Source organism: Loxodonta africana, chromosome 10 (assembly GCF_030014295.1).
Source record: "Loxodonta africana isolate mLoxAfr1 chromosome 10, mLoxAfr1.hap2, whole genome shotgun sequence".
Lineage (NCBI taxonomy): Eukaryota > Metazoa > Chordata > Mammalia > Proboscidea > Elephantidae > Loxodonta > Loxodonta africana.
In genome coordinates, this window is record NC_087351.1 from 71,950,977 (window position 1) to 71,974,840 (window position 23,864).

A 23,864-nucleotide genomic window follows, 5' to 3' on the forward strand; every position below is an offset into this window, starting at 1 on the left:
ATAAAAGACATCTAAATTGTTAAGGAAGAAGTAAAAGTATCTCTGTTTGCAGATGATATGATCTTACACAGAAAACCCTAAAGAATTCTCAAGAAAACTACTGAAACTAATAGAAGAGTTTAGCAGAGTATCAGGTTATGAGGTAAACATACAAAAATCAGTTGGATTCCTCTACACCAACAAAGAGAACGCCAAAGAGGAAATCACCAAATCAGTACCATTTACAATAGCCCCCAAGAAGATAATGTACTTCGGAATAAATCTAACCAGACGTAAAAGACCTGTACAAAAAAAACTACAAGGCACTACTGCAAGAAACCAAAAAAGATGTACATATGTGGAAAAGCAGACCTTGCTCATGGATAGGAAGACTCAGCATTGTGAAAATGTTTATTCTACCCAAAATGATGTATAGGTACAATGCGATTCCAATCCAAATTCCAACAACACTTTTTAATGAGATGGAGAGACAAATCATCAACTTCATATGGAAGGGAAAGACAACCCAAATAAGTAAAGCTTTAATGAAAAAGAAGAACAAAGTGGAAGGCCTCGTACTACCTGATTTAGAACATATTATACTGCCACACTAGTCAAAACAGCCTGGTACTGGTACAGCAACAGATACATAGACCAGTGGAATGGAATTGAGAATCCAGACATAAATCCATCCATCCACATGTGCAGCTGATATTTGACAAAGGCCCAAAGTGCATTAAATGGCGGAAAAGACAGTCTCTTTAACAAATGGTGCTGGCATAACTGGATATCCATCTGCAAAAAAATGAAACAAGACCCATAACTCACACCGTGCACAAAAACTAACTGAAAATGGATCAAAGCCCTAAATACTGACTCTAAAATGATAAAGATCATGGAAGAAAAAATAGGGACAATGCTAGAAGCCCTAATACATGGCATAAACAGTATACAAAAGATTACTAACAATGCACAAACACCAGAAGAGAAACCAGATACCTGGGAGTTCCTAAAAATCAAAACTTATGCTCATCCAAAGACTTCACCAATGGAGTAAAAAGACAACCTAAAGAGTGAGAAAAATTTTTTAGCTAGGGCAATTCCAATCAGCGTCTGATCTCCGAAATCTACATGACACTGCAAAAACTCAACAACAAAAAGACAACCCAATTAAAAAATGGGCAAAGGATATGAACAGGTACTTCACCAAAGAAGACATTCAGCCAGCTAACAGATACATGAGGAAATGCTCACGATCATTAGCCATTAACCCAGACCCAGTGCCGTCGAGTCATTAGAGAAATGCAAATCAAAACTACAGTGAGCTAGCATCTCACTCCAACAAGGCTGGCATTAATCCAAAAAACACAAAATAATAAATGTTGTGGAGAGACTGGAACACTTATACACTGCTGGTGGGAATGTAAAATGGTACAACCACTTTGGAAATCCATTTGGTGCTTCCTTAAAAAGCTAGAAATAGAACTACCATACAATCCACCAATCCCATTACTCAGAATACATTCTCGAGAAGAACCTTTGCACGAACAGATATATGTACACGATGTTCATTGCAGCACTGTTTACAATAGCAAAAAGATGGAAGCAACCAAGGCTCCCAACAGCAGATGCAGGGGTACATAAATTATGGTATATTCACACAATGGAATACTTTGCAGTGATAAAGAACAACCATGAATCTGTGAAACATTTCATAACGTAGAGGAACCTAGAAGGGATTATTCTGAGTGAAATTAGTCAGGTGCAAAAGGACAAATATTGTATGATACCACTCACGAAATAGTTTAAACACAGAAGAAAATACTCTTTGATGATTACAGGGTGGAGAGTGGGGGAGGGGGTATTCACTAATTAGATAGTGGACAAGACGTATTTTAGGTGAAGGGAAAGACAACACACAATACAAGAGAGGTCGGCACAAATGGACTAAACCAAAAGCAAAGAAGTTTCCTGAATACAACCAAATGCTTTGAAGGCCAGAGTAGCAGGGATGGGGGCCTGGGGACCATGGTTTCAGGGGATACCTAGGTCAATTGGCATAACAAAATGTGTTAAGAAAACATTCTGCATCCCACTTTGGTGAGTGGCGTCTGGGGTCTTAAACACTAGCAAGGAGCCATCTAAGATGCATCAATGGGTCTCAACCCACCTGGGGCAAAGGATAATGAAGAACACCAGAGACAAAAGGTAATTATGAGCCCAAGAGACGGAAAGGGCCACATAAATCAGACAGTACATCAGCCTGAGACCAGAAGAACTGGATGGTGCCAGGCTATGACCAATGAAGGCCCTGACAGGGAACACAACAGAGAATCCCTGATGGAGCAGGTGAACAGTGGGATGCAGACCTCAAATTCTTATTAAAAAACCAGACTTAATGGTCTGACTGAGAGTAGAAAGACCCTGGAGGTCATGGTCCCCAGGCCTTCTCTTAGCCCAAGACAGGAACCATTCCCAAAGCCAACTCTTCATACAGGGATTGGACTAGACTATGAGACAGAAAATGATACTGGTAAGGAGTGAGCTTCTTGGCTCCAGTAGACACATGAGACTATGTGGGCAGCTCCTGTCTGGAGGGCAGTTGAGACGGCAGAGGGGAATAGGAGCTGGCTGAATGGACACGAGGAGTACAGTGTGGAGAGGAGGAATGTGCTGTCTCATTAGGGGGAGAGCAACTAGGAGTACATAGCAAAGTGTATGTAAATTTTTGTATGAGAGACTGACTTGTAAACTTCCACTTAAAGCACAATAAAAATAAATAAATAAAAACATTTTAGATGATCTTAAGTAAAAAAAATTGTACATGCATTATGATTGTAACCATATAAAAATGCGCCTAGAGTTGATTAAAATTGAAGGGGAATATGCCGAATTGAAAATAGTTGTTTTTAGGAAGATAAATTGTATTTTTTCCTTTAAAAATTTTAGTTCATTTTGCTGGATATTGATTTTGCAATAAAATGTGATTTTAAAAAGAAAATGTACAGTAAAATAGTTTATTTTAACAAAAAAGTTTATAATTGTATTTTCTTTTAAAAATCAAAGGATTAATGATGAAACTTAAACTAATACTATTCAGTCTCCTTTTTTTTTTAACAGAAAATTGAAGATCTTCAAGGATGTAGAAATTTGGAAAAACTATATTTATATTATAATAAAATTTCCAAAATAGAAAATTTAGAGAGATTAATCAGATTGGAGGTTCTTTGGCTAAACCACAATGCAATTAAAAATATTGAGGTAAGATAATTTCAATGATTTATATGTAAGGTAAATAACTATTGTGGAGTTTAAACCACAATGTCCACGTCATATTATGTTTAAGAAATGAAATATTCATGACTTATAATTATCGTTAATAATAACATGTATGTACCGAAACCAAAAACCAAACCTGTTGCCATGGAGTCAGTTCCACCCCATAGAGTAGAACTGCCCCATAGAGTTTCCCAGATGGATTTGAGCTGTCAACCTTTTGGTTAGCAGAGGTAGCTCCTAACCACTGTGCCACCAGGGTTTCCAACATGGATATAGCATTTTATAAGGTACAAAAGGCTTTGTATACATCATTTTCTTTACTCTTCACACCAAATCTGAGAAGTAGACGTTATTATTCCTGCTTTGCAGGTTTTAAAAAAGTTAAGAGAGACTATAACTTACCAAAGATTATACAACACGCTGTGTGGTGTGTTCTTTTTCCTTCTTCTCCTCGTCTTTTTCTCTCTATTCCCCTCCCCGTTCCCTTCTCCTCCAGTAATTCTCTCCAGGTTCCAGTATAGAGAAACAAGGATGGCTTCAGTGAGGCACCTACTTCCCTCTTGCTTGTGAAGTGCACAGCACCCAGTGCTCAGCACAGCCAGTGAACTAACTAGATTGATCAGATGGTTTGTAACTACAGATTTTAATGATTTTTTCCTAAACTATTTGTCCTCTAAATTTTTAGGGCTTACAAACTTTGAAGAAGTTAAGTGATCTCAACCTTGCTGGAAATCTAATAAGTAGCATTGGTATGTACTGTTTCATTTGGAGTCTGTGATAATGCTGCAGTCATTTGCTATCAATATAAAAAGTACCCAATTAGATTTCTTTTAGACTTTTTTATAAGATATCTTAACAAAGCGTTTCTAAACCTTTGATTATACGATGTGAAAGTATTGCCCATTAATCACTTGTAATTAATTATACAATGATACTGTTAATCTTATTCATATGTTATTGTTGTTGTTAGGTGCCGTCAAGTCAGTTCCGACTCATAGCGACCCTATGCACAACAGAATGAAACACTGCCCAGTCCTGCACCATCCTTACAATCGTTGTTTTGCTTGAGCCCATTGTTGCAGCCACTGTGTCAATCCACCTCGTTGAGGGTCTTCCTCTTTTCCGCTGACCCTGTACTCTGCCAAGCATGATGTCCTTCTCCAGAGACTGATCCCTCCTGACAACATGTCCAAAGTATGTAAGACGCAGTCTCGCCATCCTTGCTTCTAAGGAGCATTGTGGTTGTACTTCTTCTAAGGCAGATTTGTTCGTTCTTTTGGCAGTCCATGGTATATTCAATATTCTTCGCCAATACCACAATTCAAAGGCGTCAGCTCTTCTTCAGTCTTCCTTATTCATTGTCCAGCTTTCACATGCATATGATGTGATTGAAAATACCATGGCTTGGGTCAGGCGCACCTTAGTGTTCAGGGTGACATCTTTGTTCTTCAACACTTTGAAGAGGTCCTTTGCAGCAGATTTGTCCAACGCAATGCGTCTTTTGATTCTTGACTGCTGCTTCATGGCTGTTGATTGTGGATCCAAGTAAAATGAAATCCTTGACAACTTCAATCTTTTCTCCATTTATCATGATCTTTTCTTGCTCATTGGTCCAGTTGTGAGGATTTTTGTTTTCTTTATGTTGAGGTGTAATCCATACTGAAGGCTGTGGTCTTTGATCTTCATTAGTAAGTCCTTTTCACTTTCAGCAAGCAAGGTTGTGTCATCTGCATAACGCTGGTTGTTAATGAGCCTTCCTCCAATCTTGATGCCCTGTTCTTCTTCATATAGTCCAGCTTCTCGTATTAGTTGTTCATCATACAGATTAAATAGGTATGGTGAAAGAATACAACCTTGATGCACACCTTTCCTGACTTTAAACCAATCAGTATCCCCTTGTTCTGTCCGAACAATTGCCTCTTGATCTATGTAAAGGTTGCTCATGAGCACAATTAAGTGTTCTGGAATTCCCATTCTTCGCAGTGTTATCCATAATTTTGTTATGATCCACACAGTCAAATACCTTTGCATAATCGACAAAACACAGGTAAACATCCTTCTGGTATTCTCTGCTTTCGGCCAGGATCCATCTGACATCAGCAATGATATCCCTGGTTCCACGTCCCCTTCTGAAACCGGCCTGAATTTCTGGCAGTTCCACGTCGATACACTCCTGCAGCCATTTTTGAATGATCTTCAGCAGAATTTTGCTTACATGTGATATTAATGATATCGTTCTATAATTTCCACATTCGGTTGGATCACCTTTCTTGGGAATAGGCATAAATATGGATCTTGCCAATCAGTTGGCCAGGAAGCTGTCTTCCATATTTCTTGGCATAAATGAGTGAGCACCTCCAGCGCTGCATCTGTTTGTTGAAACATCTCAATTGATATGCCATCAATTTCTGGAGCCTTGTTTTTCGTCAATGCCTTCAGAGCAGCTTGGACTTCTTCCTTCAGTACCATCAGTTCCTGATCATATGCCATCTCTTGAAATGGTTGAATATTGACTAGTTCTTTTTGGTATAATGAATGACTCTGTGTATTCCTTCCATCTTCTTTTGATGCTTCCTGCATCATTTAATATTTTCCCCATGGAATCCTTCACTATCGCAACTCGAGGCTTGAATTTTTTCTTCAGTTCTTTCAGCTTGAGAAACGCCAAGCGTGTTCTTCCCTTTTGGTTTTCCATCTCCAGCTCTTTGCACATGTCATTATAATACTTTATTTTGTCTTTTCGAGAGGCCCTTTGAAATCTTCTGTTCAGTTCTTTTACTTCATGTATTCTTCCTTTTGCTTTAGCTGAACCACACTCAAGAGCAAGTTTCAGAGTCTCCTCTGATACCCACCTTGGTCTTTTCTTTCTTTTCTGTCTTTTCAGTGACCTCTTGCTTTCTTCATGGATGATGTCCTTGATTTCATTCCACAGCTTGTCTGGTCTTCGGTCACTAGTGTTCAATGTGTCAAATCTATTCTTGAGATGGTTTCTAAATTCAGGTGGGATATACTCAAGGTCATATTTTGGCTCTCGTGGACCTGCTCTGATTTTCTTCAGTTTCATCTTGAACTCACATATGAGCAATTGATGGTCTGTTCCACAGTCGGCCATCGTCTCTTTCCACAGATGTAGTCAATTTGATTTCTGTGTGTTCCACCTAGCGAGGTCCATATGTATAAAAAAATAGTCGCTGTTTATGTTGGTGAAAGAAGGTATTTGCAATGAAGAAGTCATTGGTCTTGAAAAATTCTATCATTCGATCTCCGGCATTGTTTGTATCACCAAGGCCATATTTTCCAACTACTGATCCTTCTTCTTTGTTTCCAACTTTCGCATTCCAATCTCCAGTGATTATCAATGCATCTTGACTGCATGTTCGATCAATTTCAGACTGCAGCAGCTGATAAAAAAATCTTCTATTTCTTCATCTTTGGCCCTAGTGGTTGGTGCATAAATTTGAATAATAGTCGTATTAACTGCTCTTCCTTGTAGGTGTATGGATATTATCCTATCACTGACAGTGCTGTACTTCAGGATAGATCTTGAAATGTTCTTTTTGATGATGAATGCAACACCATTCCTCTTCGAGTTGTCATTTCCAGCATAGCAGACTATATGATTGTCTGATTCAAAATGGCCAATACCAGTCCATTTCAGCTCACTGATGCCTAGGATATCGATGTTTATGCATTCCATTTTTATTTTTGACAATTTCCAATTTTCCTAGATTCATACTTCGTACATTCTAGGTTCCGATTATTAATGGATGTTTGTAGCTGTTTCTTCTCATTTTGAATCATGCCACACCAGCAAGTGAAGGTCCCGAAAGCTTTACTCCATCCACATCATTAAGGTCAACTCTACTTTGAGGAGGCAGCTCTTCCCCAGTCATCTTTTGAGTGCCTTCCAACTTGGGGGGCTCATCTTCCAGCACTGTATCAGACAGTGTTCCACTGCTCTTTATAAGGTTTTCACTGGCTAATGCTTTTCAGAAGTAGACTGCTGGGTCCTTCTTCCTAGTCTGTCTTAGTCTGGAAGCTCAGCTGAAACCTGTCCTCCATGGGTGACCCTGCTGTTATCTGAATACCGGTGGCATAGCTTCCAGCATCACAGCAACACACAAGCCCCTACAGGATGAAAAACTGACAGACACGTGGGGTATTCATATGTAGAAATGATTATATCTAACTCAAACATGACAGGATATGAACAGGAGTTAAAACAAGAAATTTAATATTTCTTTAATGTTATTTTTAAATTAAAGGTCGATGTCTTGACCCAAATGAACAACTGGAAAGATTAAACCTTTCTGGAAACCAAATATGTTCTTTCAAGGTATGTTTAAATGGAATAATTCATTTTTATTTTTCAACCTAGGTAGTGAATCATCTTATTGAAGAAATGGACTAAATAACCCCTGTTTAAGGAATAATTTAATTATTTTGGGATACCTGACCCTCTAGGAAGCTTTAGAGCTAGCCAAATTAAATTGGTCCTGATGTTCTAAAACTATTAAAACCAAGTAAATAACTATTTACTTGGCTTTTAGAACACCGCTTTCTCTTAGTTTTCCTCTAGTCTTTCTGGCTATAATTTTTCAGTTTCCTGATTTCTTGTCCCCTTGTAGCACCCAAATAGATTTCCCGACATTAGTCCTGGGATCTCTTCTCATTTCTATCATTCTATCTCATTTCTCTGGATAATCTCATCTTGTTTTTGACTTTAAGTGTCCTTTATCTACTGATTATCCCTTGATTGATACTACTGCTTTCCCTGAGGACTCACCAGAACTACAGACATCTCCTGTCCTAACCCAAACTGACTTTCTCTGCACCAAACCTTCTTCTGCAGGCTTCCCCACCTCTCTAAATGCCATCTCCGTTTCTAGTAACTTAAGCCAAAATCTAAATCATTCTTGACTTCTCTCATTCTGCCATAGCCCAGATCCAATCCATCAGCAAATTCTATTGGCACCACTGTCAGAGTATGTCCAGAGTCTGACTACTTCTTACCACGTGCATCACTACCAACCTAGCTGAAGACACCATCATCCTTAACCTGCATTATTGAAAAAGCCTACTAACAGGTCTCCCTCTTTACCCCTTCCCTACTGTACTAGTTCTCTAGGACTGCCATAACAAAAGCCACAAACTGTGTGGCTTATAAGAACAGAAATTTATTGTCTCACAGTTCTAGAGTCTGGAAGCCTGCTTCAGAACTCAGCAGGGCTCTCTCTGAAGGCTCTAGGGTAAGATCCTTCCTTGTCTCTTCCGGCTTCTGGTACCTCCAAGCTTTTCTTGGCATTCCTTGGCTTATAGATGTATCTTCACATGGCCTTCTTTCCCCTGTGTGTCTGTTTCTGTATATCTACTCCTGTTTTATAAGGATACCAGTCATATAGGATTAGGACACAACCTACTCTAGGATGACCTCATGTTAACTTAACTGATAATGTTAACTGATAGAGTTAAAGTCTCTATTCCCAAATAAGGTCACATTCACAGGTACCAGGGGTTAGTACTTCAACATATATTTTTGAGGGACACGATTCAATCCATAACACCTACTATCAATCTGTTATCCACACAGTAGGCTGATCTTTTTAAAATATAAATCAGATCTAGTCACTCTTCTGCTCAAAACCCTCTCTTGGCTTCTCATCTTATTCAGAGTAAAATCCAATTGTTACAGTAGCCTACAGGACTCTAACATCCAGCCCCTACTGTCTCTGTAACTACCACTCTCCCCTTTCCTTACTCTATTCAAGCCACATTGGTCCCCTCACTGTCCCTTGAATATATCTAGCACCACTCATCATAGGGTGTTTACACTGGCTGGAATATTCTTGTCCCAGATACCTGCATAGATCACTCCCTCATTTCTTTTGGGTCATAGTTCAAATGTTCTATTCTTAGTGTCACCTTCCCTGCCTACTTTAGATAAAATAGCAACAACCCCCACTACTCTTCCCTACTTGCAACTCTCCCTATCATTCCCTGGTTTAGTTTTCTTCTTAGCACTTATCTTTATCCTTTACTAGACTACAAGCTCCATGAGTACGGAACTTTGCCTGTTTTGTTCACTGCTGTATCTTCAGTGCTTAAAACAGTACTCGATGTAGTAAATGTCAATAAATATTTTTTTTAAATGAATGAAAGAGAAAAAAAAAAAACAAAATGGCTTAATGTTATGGCATATAATGTGGATTAAAAATATGGCATTCATAATTTTGATAGTTTCAGACTGTAAGTACATCTTCAAACACTTCCTCTATAAAATAATGAAGAAGAATAAATTCACCATAGACATCATTTTTAGTTCATCAGTATCATAGGAAATAACATAAGAAGACAACAAAAAACTATAGAACAAGGCAGACTATTATAAGTATCTTAAAAGTAGATATAAACAAAATTTTATTTTCTTTGTCAGCTCAAGAGGAGATACTTGATTTGAACCTTGAAGGGTAGACAGAATTTCAACAGACATTGTAGGAGGCTATTCTAGACCGGGACGGGTGGGGAGCGGGGGAGAAGGGTAGGTGAGGTTAGGAATTCTAAGAGGAGAGAACAATATGAAAAAAGGTATAAAGGTAAGAAAGCAAGGGGTATATTTGAGTAACATGAGCATTATTGTTTGATTGGAGTATAGAGTATATATGGAAATACTGGATGTTAATACTAGAAAAAGATTATGCCAGGCCATGTCTCAAGGAAGAGCCATGGTCATGGGTCTCTATCTGCTGGGCAACAAGATTGCTTGCTGACTCTTAGCAGATTGGTTAATTAGCAAACTGGGTTAAACCCAGAACCCAGCAAGCACTTATTCAGGCAAGTAGATGAGCTCCTTACTGAATGGAGAAAGAAGAAAGGCAGATACTGAGTGCCAAGAACTGTGAAGGGTCTGGGAATTCACCCTACTGGTAAGCTAACAAGCTAGCCTGTTACTATTTCATGGATGTTTGTAGAAGAAACAAGTCCTGAGTAAGAGACAAAGGATTTTTTTATTCATGACATAACAAGCAGCATAAGCATGATGTTAACTTGCTTTGATCCTTCATGCCCCCTAAGTCCCATGAGGGTGATGCTGGTAGACCTAGATAAGTGCTGAACATAAAGTGGATTTGCATCACAATGAAGGAAAACTGAATTTGGGAATCTACTTCTTTAACAACAAGCAGAAGCAAGCCTGAACTTTTTCGAAGGGTGAGGGGAGACATTACCTCATTCGTATAGGTTGTTCACTACAAACTCAACCCTGAGAAATGGGTAAAGAGCATACCCAGCAAGAAAGTGAAGGGACACTCAGGGCCCTTGATGAGTTGTCTCTCCCAACATTGATGCAATGATAAAGTTGTAGATGACCATAGACTAGACATGTGGGCAATAAGCTATGATTGAAACCGGAAACACTTAGACAGTAGTAGCAAGGACTGGGTCCTTAGCACAGGTAATAGCCAGTGATAGACAAATGAATGAATGAATCACTAAGTAGTAAACAAATAAATAGATAATTAATTAATATTTGTATTCTCCCTCTAAATTTTGCCAGATCATGATATACTGAATCTTCAAGTCAAACTAAGTGCTTAGAAATGTAGAACTTTGATCTGTTAGACACATAATAAAATTAAAGGGCAAAAAAAAAAATGCCTGGGAAGTTACATTTTCAGTGAATACAGTAAGCTAAGGATTAATATCCTGTTGAAAGAGTCCTTTTAAATCCATTAAAGAAAAAACCTAATTCACCAATAGAAAAAGAGCAAATGAGCTGATAGTTTGTAGAATTGAACTTCATATGGCTAGTAAACTCGTAAAACAATTCCCAGTCTTACTGCAAATGAGTAAAGTATAAATATGAACTAACTTTTAACTCAACTTTTAACTAGTGATATTTTAAATAATAAGGATTTTTATGGACATACTGTTCTGTGCTAGCAAGACTGGATGTTACAGACACTGATATGCTGTCAATAGAAGTTTAAACTAGTAGAGCTTTCTAGGACGCATTTAGGCAATGTATAAACCCATTGGCATTGAGTCAATTCCGACTCAGAGCAGCCATATAGGGCAGAGTAGAGCTGCCCCATGGGATTTCCAAGACTGCCACATCTTTCTCCAGTGGAGCAGCTGGTTCGTTCAAACTGCTGAGCACTTTTGATTAGCAGCCACATGTTTAACCACTGCGCCACCAGGGCTCCTTAGGCAGTATATGCCAAATTCTTTAAAAAGGTTTATATTCTTTGATCTCAATTTCCCTTTTAGGAATCTATCCCAAGAAAATAATGTGAAATTTGAACAAAGCTTTATACTTAAGTATGTTTAAATTGCAGAAAAGATCAGAGGGAGCTATGAAAGACAAATTCAGAGTGCTGTGTTAGCATTTAGAAGTGTAGTCTAGCCCTGTTTGGGAGATCAGGTCAAAACATCCTTGAGGAGGTAATGTTAAAGCTAACATAGGGAACACGAGTGGGTATTGCCTAGGGAAAGAGCATTCCAGGCAAAAGTGAAGCACGTGTGATGGTCCTAAGTGGTAGAAGGGAGCACGGCAAATTCAAAGAACTAGAAATCCTGTGTGGCTGGGACAGAGTGAGGAAAAGAACCATGATGAGACTAGATAAGAAAGAACTTTTGTGCCAGCCTTCCATAGACACCAGGCACCACAATACTAATTTTCAAAGAGACTTCGTGCCTATAACTCCAGTGTCATGTGACTTCTAAGTATCGATGAGGTGGGGGGAGGTTTCTGTATAGGACTTCAGAGTTCACACTCACTGTCTCCTACCCCAGACTGATGGTCAGATGTAACATATCCACCTGATAATCAAAGAGCAACTTTACTGCCAGAAAACAAACAAACAGACCCTGTCCTGTCAAATCAGCTCTGAGTCGTAGTGACCCCACAGGGTTTCCAAAGCTGTAAATCTCTACGGAGGCAGACTGCCTCATCCTTCTCCTAAAGAGCCACCGATGGTTTCAAACCACTAGCCTTTCACATAGCTTTAACCATTGCACCACCAGGGCTCCTGCTACAAATAGTTCTATACTTATCTTCCTCACCCCTACAGAATTTGACTAGACATCTTCCTCTCAGAGCAACTATGTGTAGTCCCACTGTTGCCATGGATTCAGCCCTACTCCCAGGTCAGTCCGGTGACCCAACTTGTCACTGGTACAGAAAGAGAGTTTGGACACACATTAGCCACTTGTCCCTGTCTTACTCTTGACTCTAGCGCCATTGATTTCACTACTCGCTTTCCCATTCCATTTGTACTTCATCTTCAAAACTGATGCCTCCTGGTTCTTTGGATTTACCTTGACTCTGATTCTGACTCTCATAACTGGTGTTGCATCTTTTCGAATTAAACCCTACCGTAGCACCCTCCTACCCCAGGCATCACCCCAGTAATGCTAATATTGAGGAAGATGGAAGGATTCTCGGAGGTTAGTGGAAAGCAATAATCATTCAGCCTTCAATTCAACTCACATGTTAATTTAGTACCTTCTGTGATGTGAGTCATAAGTGTTGGGAGTACAATATTAATACAAGACACTAGCCCTGCTCTCAAGGGTTAGTTTATCTCAGGCATTAGCAAACTTTTTCTGTAAAGGGCCAGATAGTAATTATTTTAGGAGTTGTGGGCCACATACAAGGAGCCCTGGTGGTGTAGTGGTTAAGTGCTTGGCTGCTAACCAAAAGACTGGTGGTTCAAACCCATCAGCTACTCCACAGAGGAAAAATGTAGCGGTCTACTTCATAAAGATTAGAGGCTTGGAAACCCTATGGGGCAGTTCTACTCTGTCCTACAGGGTTGCTATGAATCAGAATCAACTCACAATGGGTTTGGTTTTTTGGTTTGAGGGCCACATATGCTCTCTGTTGAATGTGTGTGTGTATGTACATATATATATACACACACACATATATATGTATATGTTTTTAGAACACGTTAAAAATTTTAAAACCGTTTTTAGTTGGTACACTTAGGACCAAAGCCCATACAGACCCCTGTGGCATGCACAAGCATTTGTCAATAGGGTATGATAAATCTGCAACAAAGCTAAAGGCCAGTGGCTAAGACAGCTCATAGGAGGAGCATCTACCCCAACCTGGGGGGATGAAAGAAGGTCCCCAGAGAAGATAACATAGTGATTGTACAAAATAGAACAGGGGCCCCATAGCCTTTGATAAGTAGAGCAGATATGGAAGCAGAGGAAAATGGAGAGCAGTACTCCTAGGTGGTAAGTATGGGGACTAAGGGTGAAGGAAGCAGAAGACCAACAGGTACCCTGGGGCAATTGTTAGCAGGAGGAATTGTGTAAAGGAGGCAAAGTTGTCTTCACGCATACATGAGCTCAGGTGACTGGCTTCAAGGTTGGAATACATGATTTAGCAAATATTTTTTAATCTTTTGTGTTTAAAATGTACAGTTGGATAGAGTTTGCTCTTTATTGTTGATCTGTTTTTTATGTATCTAGCTTTTTTTCGCTGTTGTTAGGTGCAGTTGGTTCCAACTCATAGCAACCCTGCGTACAATCGAACAAGACACTGCCCAGTCCTGTGCCATCCTTACAATTGTTATTATGCTTGAGCTCATTGTTGCAGCCACTGTCAGTCCATCTTGTCTCTTTCGTGCTGGCCCTCTACTTTACCAACATGATGTCCTTCTGCAGGGACTAATCCCTCCTGATAACATGTCCAAAGTATGTGAGATGTAGTCTTGCCATCCTCGCTTCTAAGAAGCATTCTGGCTGTGCTTCTTCCAAGACAAATTTATTTGTTTTTCTGGCAATCTACGGTATATTCAATATTCTTCACTAACACCATAATTCAAAGGCATTGATTCTTCTTTGGCCTTCCTTAGTCATTGGCCAGCTTTTGCATGCATATGAGGTGATTGAAAACACCATGGCTTGGGTCAGGCACACCTTAGTCTTCAAAGTGACATCTTTGCTTTTTAACACTTTAAAGAGGTCTTTTGCAGCTGATTTGCCCAATTTAATGCATCATTTGGTTTCTTGACTGCTGCTTCCATGGGTGTTGATTAAGAAAAACATTTAGCTACCTAAATCACTTTAATACATTTAAGCTCATAATTAGAACTCATTATATTAGATTACAGATGATCTTAAGTGTTCAAATGCCTCCTTTCAGAATGGGCAGTCACAATTAATTAATTAAACATTATCATTGCTGTTGTTTTAGGACCTCACTAACTTAACCAGGCTGCGTCGCTTAAAGGATTTGTCACTGAATGATCCTCAGTATAAAACCAATCCAGTTTGTCTGCTGTGTAATTATTCCACACATATATTGTATCACTTGCCTTCTCTTCAAAGACTTGACACATTTGATGTGTCATCAAAGCAAATCAAGGAACTGGCAGATGTAAGTACATCCTTAATCAGGTATCTGTGACTGAAGTTCAATTAATTAACTTTCTTTCTGGCTGTGTCCACATAAATTAAGTAGTATTATCTGTCACTTCTTATCACCAAATGTATTTTTGTCTCAGTGAGCTGCATATTTCACATAAAAGTATATAAATAATAACATTATTACTAGAATTTTAATTTCAGTGGTAGTATTGGAAGCTGAAATAATAGAAAACATTGTTTATAATCTATACAAAACTAAAGCAAAGAAGTCTGAAAAATTATCATCAATGTTTAGAGTAATTAGACTGGTGCTACATGTATAAAAATTAATTAAGCCTAAATAGAAATAGAAATGAAACAAGTAACTTTTTATTTGGAATGCTGTATATCAAAATAGGAGGATATATACGATTGATGATAGTATGCCGAGGATTAAGTAGAATTTAATCTAATTATTTATTAATTTAATGATTTTGGGTTCCCTGGAAGTATAGGTAGATCTACCCACGCTACCATAACAACTCTGGAATCTGGAAGAGAGCTGTTTCTGGGCTACCACTGACAGCCAACCACCCCTATAAGGGGGCCACGTTGACATATCACCAAGAGATCTATAATTTCAAAATGGAGTTCATAGGGTTTCGCCATGTTTATTAATATTCTTTCCACATTATATTTCCAATCCAGTGAGCCACCCATCTTGCCCATTTGTTGTGTTCATTCAGTTCATTACCCAATAAATAGTTTTTGAGTATTTAATATATGCCAAGCATTTAAGCATGTGGATGCTGCTACGATGAAGTCCTCCCATCCTTTCCTGTTGCTCATTCATCGTCTTAACATAGATAGGAATGTCTGTCCATTTAACTTAACTTGGTTATCTTCTCTTGCTGGCTTAACTGAGGATTTATTCTCAGTCTCCTTTTTTTTTTTTCCAAGATTGAGATTGTCCTCTCTCCCGCCCCCAGCCTAAGAAATGAAGTGTCTTGCAATACTGAGCAAAGAGCTAGAGTCTTGTCTATTATCAGATGTTCGAAGTCATTGGCGGGCTAGGGTTCAGTATCTCCTCTAATAGTAAAAAATTAAAGGCAAAATTTCTGCAGTGACAACCATATTTTTGAAATTTCCATCATCATCATCTATGTAGTTTTATATCAAGCAAAGATTCTGTGAAGGTGAACAGGGTGAACATGCTTCAAGAAGTTATTTGATTAATTCATTTATCTTACAAATATTTTATGGCTGTTAGATCTGAAGCACAGTTCAAGGTGCTAGAGATACAGAATGACCAAAACAGACAAGATCTGCTCTCTTGGCACATACATTTTAATGAAAGAAGACAGATAGGCAACTAAATGAGTAAATAGTATGTTAGATGGTGATAAATACTATGGAGAAAAATAAAGCAAGAGTGAAGGAAAGGGGATTGTTGGTAGGGACAGGGGAAGGGTGTTGGCTATTTTATATAAAATTATTAGGAAAAAGCTTCACTGATAAGGTTACATTCAAGTAGTGACCTGAAGAAAGTAGGGGAGCAAACCATGTGAATATCTTGCTTTTCAGGAATCAGTAAATGCAAAGACCTTGAGGCAGGACAGTCCATCCCATATTTGAAGAACAAGGAGGCTAGTGTGGTTAGAGCCGAGTGAGGGGAGAGAAGTAAGAGATAAAGCAGGAGTGGCAGGGCTCAGATTATGTGAGACTCTGTAGAATGTTTTGAGGATATTGGCTTTTACTCTAAGTGAGATAGGAGCCACTGGAAAATTCTGAGTAAAAGAGGGATACCTCCAAGATACCTTATGTTTTAAAAAAAAGATTCTTCCAGCTGATGTATTAAAAATAGACAATTAAAGGGACACAAGTGAAAGCACAGAGACCAGTTAGGAGACAATTCTAGTAACTTAGATGGGAGATGTGATGGTTTAATACAGGGTGTTAGTAGAGGAGGTGGTAAGAAGTGATCAAATCCTGATGGTATTTAGAAGGTGGAACCCCTCCAGATTTGCTGATAGATTGAGTGCGAGGTGTAGAGGAAAGAAGTAATGTCAAAATACTGACCAAAGCAACTGAAGGCAAGATTTACTATTTGATGAGATAAAGAAGAACATGGGAATAGATTTAGGAGGAAGAATCACTGTCTAAATTTAAGCATGTTAAGTTTGAGTGGTCTTTTGAGCATCCAAATGGAGATGTTCAGTAAGTAATTGAATATACTCATCTGCTGAAAAGTCCATGTTGGAGATATAAAATGGGAATTGAAAGCAGAAAGATGGTACTTAAAGTCACGGGCTAGATGAATCACCAAGGGAATGGTGTGGATGGAGAAGTGTGTTACTTGGGAGTTAGAGGTTGGGGAGGGGAGGAAACTGAGAAAAATAAGTAAAAGCAGCAAGTTCTTCTGATGTTCTGTCTGAGATACTCATGTGTTTGGCTCAGTCATGTATCTGTTATGGGTGGTGTAGTTTAAAGAACAAAATAAGGAATCGTTATGTAATTGCTGACATTATATTTCATGTCATTATATTATATGTCATTATATTTCAGTTTTTCCATGGTAAAATGCTTACCCTATTTTTACCTTCTAAGGTCCAAATAAAATTATATAATATAGCTCAACTTTTGATTCAAACCAAAGTGATTTTTCAAACTCAAAGTATTTTTAATTTAAGAATTTGTATAATCTTCCAGGATGCTTTCTTCATTGCTATTCATAAGATGACAGGTTGTGGCAATTCTCTGATGTGATGAAGCCTTGACCAAAGTGATGTTGATTCTTAAAATTCCCCCCTATGCTATACAGGGACTGTATAAACAGTAGTATGTGTAAACTGCAAACGGCAAGTAAATTCAGGTCTCACCAGGAGGACCTCCAGGGACTCAGTATGGGACAGAGGGAAGAACATGGGGTTTGAGATCAGAAGACTTGGGTTCAAGCCCTACTGCATCTGTCACTACCTATCACGTAGGCAGGGTCCTTCACTTCTCTGAACTTGAGTTTTCTGAACTATTAAAATGGTTTTGACAGTAATAGTACCTACCCTTCATCACAGGATTATTGTGGGGTCCAGTGAATTAATATGTATAAAAGTTCATTTTAAGCATTAAGTATTATAAAAAATAATCTTTTTGTAATTGTAGTTGAGTGTATTTCTATATCTGAATGTTAATATAATTTCTTTTTGGTCATCACAGAAGTAAATGAATCAGATTTTGTTTTAACTTAGTACAAACATGAAACTGAATTTAGCATTATAATTGAAGTCTAATTAAAAAAAACTTTTTTAAAGAATAGTGTGAGATTGAGAAACAAAAGAAGGGGAGGCCAAGATATTTGGTGGACAGTGCGGGAGGCACTCCCCGCAATTACTTGGTTTCTACCCTTTTTGAGCCCCCTAGTTGCTATACTTCTGATTTTTGGGCCTTGTCCCCTCAAGCTTCTGATAAAGTTTGTGTCCTCTGGGTTACAACAATTCCAAGATGATGCAGGGTTTCCAGCCCATTCCTGAAAGTGAGACCGCCAGTCCTTACAAAACTTTAGACCGGATAGGGAGAGATTTCTACTCTACTAGGCAGGCCAACAACCTGGTGTCAGCTTGAAGAAGTTATAGAAGAGACCACCACCCCTACACCCTCGTAAAGAATCATGAGTATGAAATCTCTCAGGGGAGATTGAGACAGATAGGGTTAAATGTGCCAGTGGCTGAACAAACCAAAAAAAAACCCAAACCAAACCCACTGCCATCAAGTCGATTCCGATTCATAGTGACCCTATAGGACAGAGTAGAACTGCCCAATAGAGTTTCCAAGGAGCGCCTGGCGGATTCAAACTGCTGACCTCTTGGTCAGCAGTCGTAGCACTTAACCACTATGCCACCAGCTTTACTATCTAGGAGTTGGGTAAACAGGAACCCACCCTGTCAACATGAGATAAGATTGAAACAACCCATGCATTGCTATCTCCTTCTTAGTGTTTTTCTAGTCCCCTCCTCCTTTACAGGCTCCACATGCACGAAAGAACAAAGTGTGACCGTTGTTTAACCTTCCTTAGCCCTGTGAAGATGGCAATATAGTGCTGAAGATCAAGTGCGCTTGCGCTATATCTCATAATAAGTGATGCCAAGGGCTGCACAGAGGACTCCATCTTGAATATCAGGGGGTTCCATCTTAGATTCCAGATGAGTGTGAAACCTAATTAGCATACACCACAATTCTGAGAGGTACACGCCCCTTGGAAGAAGCCTACTAAATATTCATTACTGTCTTGTCTCCCCTGAACCCATATAACCCCTAACCTTGTTTCCCTTTTTGAGTCAGTCTTTCAAAGAGGCTTAGATCCTCGCTGACTCCTTTTACTTGACTCAAGCAAAATAAAGCTTGCTGAAGATAAAAAAATAAAAAACTTTTCTACTTAAACAGGCAAGTAGTTCTACCTAAGTCCCTGAAAATGACTTTGACAATTACTTTCTATTGATTATTAATTCTCAAAAGTCCAAACACACACACACACACACACACACACAAATGGAATATATAGTCAACCTACAAAGTTGATTTGCTACATATCTACAGTTTACAAGAAGTTCTTCCCTATTTCTCCAAGATCTTAGTATATACCCTCAAACAAGGACCCGAAACCCGTATTGATAACCCCTTATTTATTGCTTTTATTGCTACAACACACTAAGTAGTTTTGAAGAGTTCAATAAAATATCAAAACTTATGTTTCTATATTCAGATGTATGTATATTCTTAATAAAATAGAAAAATAAATTGGAAGACACTGTGGAGGGACACACTAGAAATTAATATCAGTGGTTATCTGTGACTGGGGAGATGGGAAGGTGGTGTGGGAAGTAGACTTCTCATTGTATATCTTTTAATTTTTTTTTTTAAACATGTCACTATATAACTTATTAAAAAAACAAATAAAAGTAAGGGTTCCCCCCCGACTCGGGGACTCCAAGTTAAATTTGAATTTGAGATAAACAACCAATAATGTTTTAGTATAAGTATGTAAGTAAAAGTAAGTTCAGTAACTATGATATTAAACATTACTTATTGTTTATCTGAAATTCAAATTTAACTTGGCATCTTGTGTTTTATCCGGCAACCCTACCTCCACCCCGTGTTCTCTTGGTATCTTAGATTTAAGAATTCATTAGAAGTTTTTTTAGTTGTCACTGACAAAACATTTTTAATTGGATTTTTCATTTTCTCCAAATAGGCAAAAAATCAAAAAACACCATTTGCCATTTCCTTGGTTACATTTAGCTAATTCATTTGCACCTCAGAAATCAAGCTCTTCCTCATCAGAGACTTTTCTGTCAGTCCTAAAATATTGCATCATCCTAAAAGAAACTTTTTTCTTAACTTGTTCTATGAATATGAATTCCTTGTTTTTGACAGAGGAACTTAGCGATTTCAGCTCCAGAACTTCATAATTTGCAGTCAGAACATGGGGGAAAAAATTATATTTGGCTTGTTCATCATGCCATATGTTTGTTTCTATTCAGTATTTTATGCCAGATAATTCAGAGGGAGCTTGATTTTTCACTCTATTTCAAATCATCACAATAAATAGATAACACTAAATAGAGCCTGCATCTATTGAAAATACATGTCCAGAACAGCGTACAAACCTTATAACTTATTTGAAGTACAGATTTCCTGATAAAGAGAAATGGCTTTATTGTTTCAGATAAATGCATAAAACTAGGTCATATTTTTATAGTGCACCTGGTATGTTTGTTTTCTCCTTGTATGGTTCTTTTTGACTATCTAAGTCTCAAGCACTAGTTAACTGATATTTTTTAATGGTGGATTTAACCAGTTTATTATAATAGACCTATTAATACTTGAATGATCCATTGGTATTAAGAAATTCAAGGTAATTAGATTAGATTGACCATTTAGTAATTTTCTCAGTCTAAAGCCAATTCATTTGGAGCATGAAACATTAAGTGCTATTTTTTAGCCATACTTTTAAGAAATGAATTAAGTAACCTTATATTTGCTTTTAACATTTTTAAATTTCTTTACTTTTCCCCAAGTTGATCAAATAGGATTAATGTAATTATATATTTGCTTTAGTAATACTGTTTCATTAGCTAAATGATCCTGTTGTATAAACTGAATTTTTCTGTAGTCTCTTTCTGCAGTCACCCTAGGAATAAATGAGAATATGCCTCACATTTAAAATATTATGCATAAAGAAAATCTTTGGAATATTATTTTTTGCTAATTAAGTTTAAATACGGAAATTTGTATAACCATTATCATTCCGTCATTATCATAAGTAATTGAACATGCAAAACTTTCTATTGTTATATAGGACATGGCACACTCATAATAATACCACTAGTAACATATACTACTAACAAATAATTTTGCTTGTTTTAGCTAAATTTGTGTTTTGTCTTACTTCTAGACCACGACAATGAAAAAAATAATGTATTACAGTATGCGCATAAAAACTGTGCAGAGACATCTTAATGAAGACCTTGAAAAACTGAAAGATCGAAAATCCAAATTGCAAAAGTTGCCAGAAGAACGAATAAAATTATTCAGCTTTGCTAGAAAAAATGTAAGCGTTAATATTGTAAAATTTAAGTGGTCACTTTTTAAGAAAACTACCAGATAAAGTAACATTGTCTTTTAAATTATATACTTGTATATATATATAATTTTTTTAAATTAATACTGAATTTCAAGTTAAGTATGCCCTCAAGACAATGTTTAGATTCTAGGAACTTAACTTTAAACTACGTTCTGAGCTTACCTGTTGTTGTAGAGTCGATTCGGACTCGTAGCAACCCTATAGGACAGAGTAGAACTGCCCCCTGGGGTTTGCACAAGTGCTTGGTGGATTCGAACTGCCGACCTTTTGGTTAACAGACAAAGTCTTAATCACTATGCCACCAGGGCGCCATTCTGTGCTTAGAAATATACAATTCAAAAACTGTGTAGGCTATATTTATTTATGAAATTCTTTTTAATAGCAGTGTCAACTTCCTGATTTTTTTAAAATTCTGTTTTAGGTGAAAGTTTACAGAGCAAATTAGTTTCTCATTAAACAATTAATACACATATTGTTTTGTGACATTGGTTGCTAACCCCGCAATGTGTCAACGCTCTTCCCTTCTTGACCTTGTGTTCCCCATTTCCATTTGTCCAGCTTTCCTTTCCCCTCCTGCCTTCTCGTCCTTGCTTCTGAACTGGTGTGCCCACTTAGTCTCATATACTTGGTTGAACTATGCATGTTATTGTTTGTTTTACTGCCTAATCTTTGACCGAAGGCTGAACTTCAGGAGTGACTTCAGTACTGAGTTAAAAGGATGTCTGGGGATATACTCTTGGGGTTTCTCCATATTTATGAAATTTTTCAAAAGATGTGTAGTTACTGTGATTCAGTCAGAGAGTTATAAGAGATCTGTTAGACTTATTCCAGCTGCATTTTTATTAGACACCAGCAGGCTGTACTCAAAATTCATTTTCTTTTTTAAAATCCTAAGATATAGCTTTACTAATAGATGGAAACTTTAAATGAAGCTATGCTTTAGTAGTCTATATTATGTGTGCTTGTTTATTTAGAATAAATTGGATTTCCTTTACTAAGAGCAGACCCTGAAAAACTAAAGATTATTTAGTTCAGAGCAGAAACTTGTATGTATGAGAACTTATATTGTAAAAGAGGGATTTGAGAAAATAATAATTACTCAACAAATGATATTAGAAAAATAGTCCAACTATTTGGGAGTAGGGAAGTTGAATCTTTACACTATACCAAAAGTAAATACCAGTTGGATAAAAGAATGAAATGTAAAAATGAAAACCTAAAAAAATTGAAGAATATATAGATGGATATCTAACTGATCTCAGCTTGCCAGAAAAAAGAAATGCTAGAAATCAGAAAGGAATAGGGTAGATAGATTTAACTGTGATTGATCAGTCAGTCAATCAATAAGTAAATAAACTCTTGTGTACTAAAAAGTAATTTTTAATAAAATTAAGCAACAATTGACAACCTAAAAAAATTGTTTTCAACAAACATGATAAATGAAGGTTTGGTGTCCTTAGTATAAAATTATTCTTGTAAAATAAGAGAAAAAGCAAATATCCAAATAAGAAAATTGAGCAAAGTACATAAGCTAGCATTTTACAAAGTAGAAATAAAAAGTTATTGATAAACATTTGAGAGTAGAATTCAACCTCATTATTAATTTCCAAATGCTAATTAACAGGAAACCATTTTTACCTATAGAACTGTCAAAGCTTAGCACATGGTAGTGCTGAGTCTGGTGAAGATGGGTGCAACACTATTACACCACTGATGGAAGTATAACTTTGGTCGTACATATCAAGAGCCTAAAAATATTCACAGCCTTTGAACCAGCACTCTATTTTAAAGGTTTGGATAAAGGTTTATATAAAATGATGTTTATCACGGCATTATTGATAACAATAAAAAATTGAAAATTATCTAAATGTTTAACAGCAGGAGAAATATTATTTATTCTTAAGATGAAATAGTAGGTAGCCATTAAAAACCAAGTTTTTGCCTTCTCTTTCTTGGGAGAAGGGGAGAGTGTTGACACATCACTGGGTGGGCAACCAATGTCATAAAATAATACATATATGAATTGTTTAATGAGAAACTAATTTGCTGTATAAACCTTCACCTAAAACACAATTTAACAAACCAAGTTTTTGAAATATATTTAGTATTTTTCTAAAATCAGCATGTTTTAATTGCTATTATAATTAGAAAAAAGATTCTCAAATTTAAAAATTAATAAAATTTAAATCATTTTAATTAAAGTCATTTAATTAAAATCACAGGAGGCTATTATGTGGAAATCATTTTATATCTGTCATTTTGATGTACAAATGATTTCCACTTAATACATGCAAGTCCATGTATTAAATAAAATCTAAAAATATGAAAAATACTAACTATAGATTATACAGACTACATAACAATTGTGCTCATGTGAAACCTGTTCATAGACCAAGAGGCAGTTGTTTGAACAGTACAAGGGATACTACATGGTTTAAAATCAGAAAAGGTGTGAGCCAGGCTTATATTCTTTTACCATACTTATTCAGTCTATATGCTGAGCAAATAATCCAAGAATCTGGACTATATGAAGAAGACGCAGCATCAGGTTTGGAGGAAAACTCATTAACAACCTGTGATATGCAGATGATACAACCTTGCTCGCTGAAAG

At 37.3% G+C, this 23,864-nt stretch overlaps 1 protein-coding gene across 1 annotated transcript in view; it reads left to right on the top strand.

Annotated features, from left to right (window-relative positions):
• Positions 1 to 23,864, top strand: part of LRRC9 (leucine rich repeat containing 9) — a 134,971-nt gene that overhangs the window by 11,552 nt on the left and 99,555 nt on the right. Inside the window, exons 3-7 of the mRNA XM_064292546.1 lie at positions 3,100 to 3,240; positions 3,944 to 4,007; positions 7,524 to 7,594; positions 14,465 to 14,647; positions 21,065 to 21,220. Coding sequence (XP_064148616.1) covers positions 3,100 to 3,240; positions 3,944 to 4,007; positions 7,524 to 7,594; positions 14,465 to 14,647; positions 21,065 to 21,220 — 615 coding nt within the window. The remainder of the gene's footprint in view (positions 1 to 3,099; positions 3,241 to 3,943; positions 4,008 to 7,523; positions 7,595 to 14,464; positions 14,648 to 21,064; positions 21,221 to 23,864) is intronic.